At 41.5% G+C, this 12,443-nt stretch overlaps 1 protein-coding gene across 2 annotated transcripts; it reads left to right on the top strand.

Moving 5' to 3' along the window:
- Window positions 1-2,441: 2,441 nt before the first annotated feature.
- Window positions 2,442-11,921, top strand: dusp10 (dual specificity phosphatase 10). Of its 2 annotated transcripts, none has more exons than XM_084700531.1 (4): window positions 2,442-2,739; window positions 3,930-4,739; window positions 9,795-10,163; window positions 10,580-11,921. In XM_084700531.1, exons 2-4 carry the CDS (start codon window positions 3,977-3,979, stop codon window positions 10,843-10,845), a joined length of 1,398 nt encoding a protein of 465 aa, XP_084556657.1. In that variant the 5' UTR covers window positions 2,442-2,739; window positions 3,930-3,976; the 3' UTR covers window positions 10,846-11,921. The 2 variants fall into 2 exon arrangements, with proteins under 2 accessions (XP_084556657.1, XP_084556658.1); XM_084700532.1 differs by lacking the exon at window positions 2,442-2,739 and adding an exon at window positions 3,442-3,532.
- Window positions 11,922-12,443: the final 522 nt, after the last annotated feature.

Below are 12,443 nucleotides of genomic sequence, written 5' to 3'. Positions count from 1 at the left end.
TTTCATTTTTTATATACGTGTACATTTAGTTTTCCTTTCATTATCCTAATGCTACCAAAGATATTAAACACAAATACACTGTTAAAAGATGAACTCATAACATATTTTATGGTCCATATGGCCATTAATCACAAGTTTAAACCATTTTCCTTAGCAATGTTGTATATTTATGAGACGATAAGATGATGCTGCTGCTTTCTCAGAGAAAATGGCACAGATGGGCATACTGCACTCAACAGCTTGAAAAGCAACATGTCCAGTGATTGGAAGGAGAGGCTCTGCCAGAGATTCAACAGTCTGTCGACCTGTGCCCCCATAACTATGTAGCATAACTGTGTTTTCATTAAATTTGAGTTTGTGTTACTTTGCTACACTGGGTTATTTTACAGACTAGGATGAAATTGGTCAAGAGACAATGGAATGAGTTAAAGGCTTTGATTGGCAAAATGTAAAAACATATATGTAGTCCCCCCTTTTATATCAATCTATCTGCTCTTATAATCCAATCTGAAAAATGAAGTGATTTCACCTGACTAGAACTTGTTCATACTTTCCTATTTACAGTGAAATTACGTTAGCTGGTCGTTTTATGCTAGTGCCCAAAAACTGTGAAATTTGTTTTTTTGTGATACAGTCATTTTTTGGGGGCCAGTGAAGTTTTTATTTAAAATGCATCTGATCATTCTGCACAATAATAGAGAAACAATGTGAATCAACACCACGACAATTGAAGCAGAACACAAAAAGTGTCACTGCCAGTTATTTTAGCCATAAGTGTACATAGAAGTATCATCTAACACGAACATGGCCTACTGGGTTTACTTTTAACGGATGTATGTGTTCTCTGTGAGTACAACCTGTTTCTAGGGTTACATCAGTTTATAAATTCACCTTGTACTGGTCTGAATGTGACTGCCTATGTTGTTTCTCCGCCTACTTGTGAGTGAACACAGGAAGTGGTTTGGGTCTTCCTGTTGCTTTAGGGCTGACAAATATCACACTGTGAACTGTCACATTTTCCACACAGAGTAAGAAAAAAACACACCTCCATATTCAAATTTCAGTTTGTCTTACTAAGAATTAATTTGGCATTCTAGTCCCAAGTACCTAAGTAAAATGATCAGTCAACTTTGTTGTGACAGCAGCATTCTTGAGATGAACAAGAAAAAAAACTATTCCATTACAGTAACATACTTAATTATTCTTTGTCCAACACTGGCAACTCCCTCCACAGGCATTACTAGTTCTTTGACAAGACTGAACCAATACTTTCCTTCCAGAGTGCTACCAGTTAAGTTTACATAAGTGAACTAGATATCATGTAGACATTGTTTTGGGTGAAGAGAAAGCTACTATAGTGAGACTTTCAGGTGTATAGTTGTATTGTTGAATGCGATATTTTGTTGACCATTTCATGATCACAGTGGGTTTAAAGTACTGAGCTCAGATATCAGAATCAGACTCAGGTTTATTCGCCAAGTAAGTGGACACAAACAAGGATGCCAAACTAGCCATGCTTTGAGCACAAACCTAACTTTGATGAGCGACAAATCTACGAGTTGTGCTCACATTATTACAACTGCTGCTGTATTCAATCAACGGTTGAGTACTTATCGGTTGAGTACTTACTTACTTTGAATGTTATGTAAATTTGATCAGTTCCCTTTTATCATGGCCCACCCATCAACTTTTATCAGTTTGAGTTAAAAAAACATCTCCCAAACCATAGTCAGTTTGGAATATTATGTTGAAAAGGGCTCTCTGCACAGTTGCTAAGAATAGAAGCAATTTTGAATGCCCTGCATTGTTCACGGCTGCCAATGGATATTTATAGCCAGCTCAGATGTTACTCTGGCTTTGGTGTTGGTGAGACCCTTACACCATGACATGTGTCATGACATGTGGGGGCCATCATGCTGTCAGCCAAGTTGGCACTTTCTATGTGGGGCTGCTGCCAAAGATCACTACTTACCTTTCATAACGTTACCTCACATTTTTACACAGTTCAGGAGTCGTGTCTGTTGTATTAAGTGGGGTTGTGCCTCTTGTCTGATCTCCACTGGCATGAGCAGTCAGCTTTGCGAAGTTCTAACTGTGAATGTTTGATTTAAATATGGATCATTTTCACTTAGTTTCCTAAATTGTAAATGTTGAGCTGTTTATTATTAAGATCAAAATAGGTTAGAGTGTGCGTTTGTGTGAGAGAATGTGTGTGAGAGCGTGTTTTAGACTATATATGTTACACCTCAGTGGGAGCACTGTGTCCATAGCCGTGCATCCTATCAATCACACTGAATCAATCAGTAGTGTGGCTCCAACGTCGACTTTGCTCTTCCCCTATTCGCCAGAGAGCCATTTGATTGGTTGCCAATGACATCACCACTGCCTAGTAGGACATTGGACTACGAGCATTGTTCATTCGACAGTCGTAGCATCGGAAAGCTGATTTAACAGCCGGCGAACACCCTCCGCCCACTGTTGGGTTGGCTCTCACGATATATAACGTGTTAATTTAATATTAATGAAGTCGTTTATTGGCTTATACCCGCGTCAATCTTAGAGTGCGACTTCAGTAGGTTGGCTGACCCCCGTGTATATTATTACAGAAGACCAGGGTAAAAGTAAAAATGTTGCGTACCCACGGCACTGGGACAGGCTGAATGGTGTCAACATTTTCTGTGAGCGCAAATAATATACGTCTACATTAAATCGGAGCGCACAAGATATTACTTAAAAAATGTGAGTAAACTTTAGTGATCTTAAGGGTGTGGGTCAATATTGTCTAGCCTTCAACTTTAGAAAATTGAACGATTATAGCTCTACTGACGAATGCAACATGAAAAGGCATCGTTATCTAAATTCACGTGATGTAGCATATACCGCACATGTTGTTACAAATACTGAAATACAGAAATGTAGCAGATTGCATGCAGTCAGTCAATCGTGTTATTTTCTGAATAAATGTTGGTTTACATACGTGAAGTTTGTATTTGGTTACAGCAATGACAGTGTTAAAGGCATCCTATCACAATTTTAAAATAATGTTTAGTTAAATAATTGCTGTGTTTAAAGCGAATAATTGTATTAATACAATTCAGTCAATGTGCATCGAATAAGCTACCCATATCACATTCCCAGCACGTCCTCATGCCGCTTTCTTGAATGAATTGATGTTGAAGGATTTCCCCTGTCCTTACTGTTGAAGGCGTCTAAAATTGTTGGGAATAATGCCCTATGGTCAGGCTCCGTGATTTTGAGTGTCTGTCTTTAATGTATGAGGACATGGCTTATTAAAACGTTTGAGGGAAATCAGCTTCTCTCAACCCATGACTGTTCCAGATGTGATGTGAAGGGAGAGACCAAACTGCGGCGTAAGCTGCCTTGATGCAGTATTTTGTCACACCGATACTATAACCTTTGTTCAACAATAGCGTAAATCCTACTGTTTTCCAAATAGGAAACCGCATTACTATGCTGGAAAATCAATTTCCCACATGATGCTTTCATAGATGGTGTAGATTTTACATTTATGGTAAGACCCATCTTTTGACTGTTCAAATAGTAGTGTACATATGTGCAGAATATCCTCAAGACACTTACTGTTTATATGTTACCAAACTATTCCACTTGCTGTCTTCAGTATGTTGCTGATACTTGCTTGCTATTAAGGGTTTACTATTTTGCAGGATGTTTAAACAGATAAGAAAGCTTTCATTCAGGAGCAATGTCATCCAAGCCAATCATTTAGTCTTCAATCAATCTCCAAACAACTTGATATTGTGTAGGAACAACTAAGATTGACTGCAACTTTGTATGACAGCAAATAAATGGTCCAGTGTCATCTTCAGTGGATATATTCTGGCACTGCTACTCTGTGCACCCTTAGCCCTGACAGAATCTTCTTCTGGATCTTTCTTCTCCTCCTGTAGACGCAGGCTTGTTGAGTTCTCAGTAGACGTCAGCTCTCAGCCTCCCCATGCCTCCATCTCCTCTCGACGACAGAATTGTGGTGGCGCTGCCAAGGCCGATCCGACCTCAGGAACTCCGACTGCGCCTGGACACCAGCTATTTGGACTCCGTTACCTCCAGCGGCAAAACGGTCATCAGCGCCACTGTGGTGAAGATCCAAGCGACCAACCTCACGTATATGCCCTCATCCAACGGCTCCACGCGCTCCTTGTCGTGTGGATGCAGCAGTGGCAGCTGCTGCTCGGTGAGCACCTACGAGAAGGACGCCCACAGCCTGAGCCAGGTGAGCGCCAGCAGCCCCAACCTCAGCTATGCTGGGGCCTCCATCCCTATGGTCAGCAACCATGAGGCTCTGACCAGCCACAGCCACAGCCCGGGCCAGCCCAAGGCCTCCCCTGTCCGGGTCATCCACCCCTATGAGCTGGCCAGGCGCATGGCCCGCTGCCCCATGGGCCACCCCGTGGGGCCCTTGCCGGTCATCATCGACTGCAGGCCCTTCATGGAGTACAACAAGAGCCACATCCAGGGGGCCGTTCACATCAACTGCTCGGACAAGATCAGCCGGCGAAGGCTGCAGCAGGGCAAAATCACCGTGCTGGACCTTATCTCCTGCCGCCAGGGCAAGGACTCTTACAAGGGCATTTTCTCCAAAGAGATCGTGGTTTACGATGACAACACCATGGACCCCTCCAGGGTGACCCCCTCCCAGCCCCTTCACGTGGTTCTGGAGTCACTAAAGAGGGAGGGCAAGGATCCCATCGTTCTCAAAGGTAGGACATTCTCAGTGGAACTTAACGGTAGAAACACCAGGACTGCTTGGCGGGTTAAGGAGAGAGGGTGTTGTATACAAAGCCATGGGGATATTGTAATTAGGAGCTACATTTCTGAGACTTCTGTTTTGGGCCTGAGGGAAGGATAGAGTGATCTGTTTACAAAACTGCAAGGTCTGTCAGTCCCGATACTTTTCAAGGGCTATTTAACCCGTTTCCATGGTGTGTTGACGGGTTTGCAGATTTGTTGCAAAGTAATTTGTTTAAGCCCCCCCATTTCTTTCTTATGAGATAAATCCACATGGTTGCTTTAGGGTAGCTTTAGAGACTTGTTTTGCTCTGTGTAGTAAACTTATATTGTCAACTCAGTCATTACACAGTAAATCATTGTGTGACACCTTGTGACACTATATGATTGTATGTATAGTTATCAGTAATACTACAAAAGCTGATCCTTCCCAAGAGAATAGTCACTCCCTACAGTGTTTTGGACGATCCAATCAGTACAAAGTTTACTGTTTTTCAGTGCAGCAAGACACAACTGAGCACACAAAAACACACACGCACGATTTACACACACACACACACACACACACACACACACACACGCACACACACTTAGCAGAGATGGGGAAGCAGGTGTTGGTAAATATGGAGTCCTGTTGAGGCAGCAGCTCCTGGGTCTGTGCCATTTTTTTATCTACTGTGTGGGTGTGTCTGTGAAGCTGGGGCTGCCGACTGAGTTTGGGGCTGGGACAAGGACTTTTGTCTACCTCTAGTCTGCCTCTCTTGCAGGGAGATCACAGCACCTTGATACTATCCTCTATCCTCCCACGCCTCTCTCCACTCCTTTCCCTCTCTCTCTTCTCCCTCTAGTGCTTTGATGGAAGAGACTTATCTGAACACCCTCTGTCTCTGTCTCTGAATGTAGAGGATAACACGAAGCGGTTGATGCCAGACAGTTTTGTTTTTTTCTCCTGATTTAATTCCCCTGAAATGGAAGTATTCAGCTCCTGCTGGAATCCATTCTTAATTTCCTCAAGCCTGTATCTTGCTTGTATGTTTGACTGTCAGTAACACTGCTGGTCTCACTGGCACTGTGTAGATGGAGGTAAGCATGTGAAGTTAAGATCCATCGCCATTTGGGTTACCAACGTGTAATTTATCGGCAGACATAGTTTTGATTATTGGTCTAAAACATCAGTATTATGTTTAGCATAAACAGTTTCTTCTTAATTTGAGTTTATAAGCTAAATTTTATATTTTTTATGTTGCGTCAAAGCAAACACATTTATTACAGATTGTTATACATTGCTCTTATTGATGATTGCTCTCTACTTTACATACACAAAAACAATGATATGTGCTATTATTGGTAAAACATAGGAATAAATTAAATATTAAACACATATTTACAAATATCAGGACATTACGTAACAGTAACAGGGTTGACTGATTCGGTAGTGCAAAATGTAAATGTATTCATGACAACCCTGTTACTCCACTGTCCCTGTGGAAAAGTAACAGGCTTGGCGATTACATGGTTGACGATAGCAGGGTTGACAGGAACAGGGTTGGTTTAGGGTGACAGGGATGACATGGGATCTTTCCCTTGTGTTTAACAATGTAAAACATTAGAAAACATTGTGCAGAAAGGCAGTGTGTGTACAATGGTCTTCATACTAGGCCAACAATGTCATTTCATTAGCATCTTACTACTTGAGGAACAGTACAACTATTTTATTGGAGAGTTTAACCAGAGTAGAGGATAACAAACTGAAGAACACTGACAAATAGCTTATTTACATGTTACAATCATTTATAAAAATATATATAAAATAAATATACATTATAAAATATATAAAAAAATTAAACTTTGATCAGTGAAAAGACAGTGTGTACTTTATAACAAAGTTAAGATTTTATTAACATTATTGGATTTGTACACGTTATATTCTTAATGGAATATGCTAGATACTATAAAAAACATGAATATAATCACATATAAACAACTTGTAAGTTTAGTTTAATGTTACCTAAAAAGCTTTTTTTTTTATCTGTTAAAACAGAAATTGTCATCTTTTTTGTGGAATGACCCAAACATGTTTGATGGTACATATAGTAAATAACATATGCAAAACACAAATAACAACTGAGTGTTATATATTCAATAATGATATATCTACAATGGTATCTCTATAATAGTATATAATAACTAGAGAGGGTACAATTTCTGGAGAAATTGTGAGGTGTGCTTGCGTCCATTGCATTAGGAGAATGACAATATTTTTTTAAATATGAAAATGTGAAAATATTTTCAACTGTTAAGTCTGTATATTTGAAAAAAAGGATGCGTACTTACTATTGAAGATTGCATAGATTCAAAAGCATACAACATACATTTCTTGATGCTTATTTACCCTTCAAAATGCAAAGAATGAAAGTGTAGAATGAAACAGGGTTTTCTTATTTTTCTTAGTGCAAGAGATAGGCTAATGGTGATGTTGGAGCCTTATATACAGTGCATCTGGGAAGTATTCACAGCGCTTAAGTTATTCTTCTTTGCAGGACCTCTCAAGCTCCATCAGGTTGGATGGGGAGTGTCCATGCACAGCCATTTTCAGATCTCTTTAAAGATGTTCAATCGGGTTCAATTCTAGGCAGTGGCAAGGCCACTCAAGGACATTTACAGAGTTGTCCCAAATCCACTTATTTGTTATCTTGGCTGTGTACTTAGTGGCGCTTTTTATTTAATTATTGTGGCCCCCCTCAAGATCGGAGTGCTAAGATTACGTTAATGTTAAAATGATTTGTCACTTTTCAGAATGTATTCAACAAAAACATTACATATTACAAAAACATAAAAAGATAAGGCTTGTATTTATTTATCTTATGGTAGGAAGATAACCATGTCATCAGTTTTATTCTTGGAGTAGTAGATCATGCTGAAAATGACTCAGAACCATAATGTTGCTGCGTACTGGATCTGAGAACAGTAGCAGTCTCTAGTCCAAGCTTGTCTTAAATTTTGTAACCCAAAGTTTAGTTTTGATTTATGTATCAGCCACAGGTCTTATCAAAACACTATATTATTTATGTGTAGTCTGAACCAATTTCTGATGGATAGCTCTGGAAACAAGGGAGTGTGCTGTGTAAATAAATCATTTCTGAGTAGGAACGGGCATTCTGAAAGGGAGAGAGACACTCAACTTTCTTCAATGAGATAGATGCAAATAATGATAGTCACACTTCACAGATCTCACCAAAATGTGCCAGAAGATTCTTTCTTTTCTCCCCATTGTTCTCTGATAAGAGAACCTGTCTGGCCCCCCAGTGGTGGAGCCAACTCTCCAACTCCATCAGAGACACTGACTTTCTCCCCACCTTCAAGAAAAGGCTCAAGACACACTTGTTCTGGGAATACAATGGTACCTAGGAATGATTTGCTGGACCCGATGTTAGTTTCCTCCAAGATCACAATGACTCTTACTTAAAGACTTGTTGCTCTTGTTGGTTAGCTGTAACTGATTTAAAATTCTTGTACTCGCTGTGAAATATTTTTACTGTTGCTTGCTTTTCTACAGGTACACTCTTGCATTATTTTGAGGTTCATGTTGTTAAATTGTAACTTGTTTAACTACATGCTCTTATGGTTCTTCCCTTTGGCACTTATTTTGTTTTTTCACAAGGTATGCTTCATGTTTGGCTACCCGCAAAGTTGGGGCTATCTCAGTGTTATGATCAGTGACCTATACACTTTTGTAAAGCTCTCTCTTGGAAGTCGCTTTGGATAAAAGCATCTGCTAAATGAAATAATGTAAATTTACAAATCGAGGTCCTCCTAAAAGAAAGAATAACATAGCTTTAGTCAGAGATACTTTGAATGGTTGAGAATTGCTTTAATACACACATTTGTTGATGTGTTTATTAAGCCCGGAAAGGAACTATGTTATCACATTGTTAGGGAATTCTAGCCTGATAAGAGAGAAGCCTTGATTGTTATATTAAGGTGGTGGCGAAAAAGACCACATAATTCATTTGACTCTTGAAAAGTTAATCCCTAAAGGGCACGTTGATTGGTTGTTGATGAACTGTTTTTTAATGACCTTCGCAGAGAACAAAACTAGCTTTTACAGTTAAAACCCTCTACCTAACTGCTAATTTGTTTGTTCACTGGCCTATCAGTGTGGCTGTTTTATGACCCTCTTAAGGTTTACGTTCTTCCCTTGACAGTTGATCAGTAGATTTGAACTCTTGTAACATGTACAATACATGAACTGATACCCTGGGCCACTGTGTGCCCCCTCACCTCCCCAACATACACCCCACCTCTCCAACCTTCACCTCCCCATCCCTTTCCTCACCTCCCCAATACACACCTCACCACCCCACCCTCACCTCCCCACCAGATGATGTCATGGCGACAGGTGCAAAGCTCCCCCAAATGAAGAACTGAAAGTAACTGAAAACATAAGCCTGATCAGTGTTCACAGTTCTATGGTTTATTTGTCCAGTGAGACACGTTATCATCTTTATGTTTGCCTGTCTGCGACTACCCTGGAGCTCTCCCTCATCTCTCTCCCTCAGACTGATGAAGGGGGAAGTTCTCCAGACATACATACAATATGCAAAGTGAAAATGTGGCTCTCTCACCCAGATCCAATCTGATGTGGATTTCATCCAATTCAAATTGGAAATTCAAATAACCAACTGTAGTAGCTTGGATCCTTGGATCCTGGGGTGCTTGATTATTGTTGGACTTATCTTATTTGAAAGCCTTTTTGTGTAATGCAGTGGTCTGTTATTTTGTCAGACTATCAAGACTGATATGCAAAATCCAGTTATGCTCTACTTCTAAAGATAGAACTGGCTGAGATCAAAAAAAGTTATTTGTACCACACAGCAAATCATAGAACTTGTCAGTCTTTCATATGATAATTTTCCTTGTCTGCTGCACTATTGTGTCCCTGACAACCCCCCACAACACACAGAAACATTTCAGTTCCAAACGTTTGTTTGACCGTTTCCTGTTTCTGATCCTTTTTACCTACCCAGGAGGCCTTAGTTTCTTCAGGCAGAACCACGAGCACCTGTGTGACCACTCGCTGCACCTGCGCGAGGGCCTGGACTCCGCCGGGGCCTCCGGCCTCTCGGGGGCACTACCTCACTCCCTGCCCTCCACCCCAGACATCGAGAACGCCCAGCTGACCCCCATCCTGCCGTTCCTGTACCTGGGGAACGAACAGGATGCTCAGGACCTCCACCAGCTGCAGCGCTTGAACATCAGATTTATCCTCAATGTCACCACCCACCTGCCCCTCTACCACTACGACACAGGCTTGTTCAGCTACAAGAGGCTGCCCGCCACTGACAGCAACAAGCAGAACCTGCGCCAATACTTTGAGGAGGCGTTTGAATTCATCGGTATGTACCGATCTTCCACAGTGCTACTGTCACTTGCAAATAAGTAAGGGGGTTGGGTTTCCTCCACACGGTATGTGACGAGGTTTGTCATGTCAGTCATTCAAAATATACATTTGAATATACATTGAGTTAGCAGGGGCTTGAGTGAGGTTGAGGCCTATTCAACTACTTTTGTATTGATCCAAGGCTATGTACAGAACGTTGGCTGATTTTTGGGGTGTAACTATGGACTTCTCAGGCATACTGTGTTTTAAAGTTAACACTAGACACACACTTTATTACAAAAACTGCTGTAGACTTCACATTTAATTTGTTTGTTGGATGTGTTTAGTGTTTATATGGTGCGTCTAAGGTACCTTTGTTGTTCCCCGGGTGTGTGGAGCCCTACGTATATACCTCCTCTTGTGTGTTTGCAGAGGAAGCACAGTGTGCAGGTCAGGCCCTGCTGATCCACTGCCAGGCGGGCGTGTCGCGCTCGGCCACCATCGTCATCGCCTTCCTGATGAAGCACACCTGGATGACCATGACTGACGCGTACAAGTTTGTCAAGACCCGGAGGCCTATCATCTCGCCCAACCTCAACTTCATGGGTCAGCTGCTGGAGTTCGAGGAGGACCTCAACAACGGCATAACGCCTCGCATCCTCACTCCCAAGCTGATGGGGGTGGAGACCATTGTCTAGGCAACCATCCTGCCCACACACACACTTACGCACGCACGCAACATACAGTGTAAGAGCTACTGGCTACTTGGTACTAGTCCAGTTTGGAGTGAGAGAGAGAGGCACTTTATTTGAGAATCCCCTCCTGCTCATCTGGGATTGTCTCCGGAGGGCTGGAACCCTAACCCGGGTCACTGACGATGAGAAACAGCAGAATCCCTGCTACTCCCAATTGGCTGCTGTCCCAGAAGAGCAGACGTGTTCGACAGAGGAGCGGTCAGTGGGAAGCTGTCCATGCATGATCGATGAGGAGCAAAACATGAAGGAAAACAGATGAACTGCTTTCAGAGAAAAAAGGCAAGCTGCTCTGTGGGCTTATAGAAGTTACCAGTGAGAGGAACTCTTCCAGCTCTCACCGCAAGCTCCAAACACACGTTTATGTTTGCAGGCTCCGGCCGAGCCAGCCATGGCAGTGCCTGTCAGAAAAGATGAAGACTTGTTTGGTGTGTTAATGTTCTTGTTCTATTTTTATACGGGGTTAATAGGGGTGACCATAACGAGCCTGTAGTGGCTTACTGTGCAATAATTTCGGAGTGGAATGCGACTTGAGAGTCTGATCTTATGTGTATATATTGTTAATGAAGAAAAAAAATGTTTCCAGCTCTCTGCTGAAGCAATTTTTGTTAATTGTTGTAGATTTACGGCTCTTTTTGCTAGTGCAAAATGTGCCCTTTTGGAACAAAATCTGCTGTAACATTCATGTGGATCTTCTAAAACATTTTTTTTTCTTAAAGCTTTTCCTAACAAGATAAACAGTTGATGTATTCAACATTCAAATATGTGATGCTTGACATGCTATCATGCTATATTGTATTAAAACATTTTGTTTATTGTTCTGCACCAGCAAGGTAGGGCCCTATGTTTTTGATGCATACAGTTATGCTGTAAAGTGCTGCAAGGCTGGCTATTGGAATGGGAAATTGTGTTTTTTAAATTTTGTGTCACTGCTTTATGGTGTGTGTCGGTTGTTGTCTGTGTACGTTGGTTTCATTTTGTTCCCTGTTTAAAAAATACATGAAAAACATCTCACAGTCCCATTTTGTCTTGACCTTTCTTGTCTAACTTGGTTTTCCACCCCCACATCCACCATCTGCATTATTACTTTAGTAATACATTGAAATAATAAGATTTAACAGCCATAAAAACCTGTACTGGGAGCAGATAGAAGAGCAGGCTTCTATCGTGTTTGGCACATTTCTGCTGTTGAACAGTAGTATTAAGATTATCACTGCCTGCTACTGTAGTGTCCCCTTGTCTGGTTGAGATATTACACTCATTGCCCCACTTTGATGTAGTGTCTAACCCTTGTAGGTAACGCTTTCTTGGTGCGGTAGTCTTTTCAGCTGTTCCAAGATAACACAGGGCTCTGAAATAAGTTGAGTCCAACTGCTGGATTCAAACGAGACATATTTTCAGAAGTCAGGTTAAAAAGTGGTAAAATCCTCACCTAATCTCTTCAAACTCCCCATCCCTTCAGCTAAGCAGCAGGGACATAGGCTGCTCTGCCTTGTGTTTGCGAGTGCTGCTGTCACATGCAGCCCTAGTGCCTCAATTGATGC

Source organism: Hypomesus nipponensis, chromosome 6, assembly GCF_054491055.1.
Source record: "Hypomesus nipponensis isolate SF chromosome 6, ASM5449105v1, whole genome shotgun sequence".
In the NCBI taxonomy this organism is placed as follows: Eukaryota; Metazoa; Chordata; class Actinopteri; order Osmeriformes; family Osmeridae; genus Hypomesus; species Hypomesus nipponensis.
Note: the sequence above shows the minus strand (reverse complement) of the source record. Positions and strands in the feature narration are given on the sequence as shown.

Excerpts from the sequence above, each read along its gene's own strand:
- dusp10 (XM_084700531.1), top strand. The coding sequence starts at position 3,977 with ATGCCTCCATCTCCTCTCGACGACAGAATTGTGGTGGCGCTGCCAAGG. Across the intron at positions 4,740-9,794 it reads GGATCCCATCGTTCTCAAAG|GAGGCCTTAGTTTCTTCAGG; the intron begins GTAGGACATTCT and ends TTACCTACCCAG. Across the intron at positions 10,164-10,579 it reads GGAGGCGTTTGAATTCATCG|AGGAAGCACAGTGTGCAGGT; the intron begins GTATGTACCGAT and ends GTGTGTTTGCAG.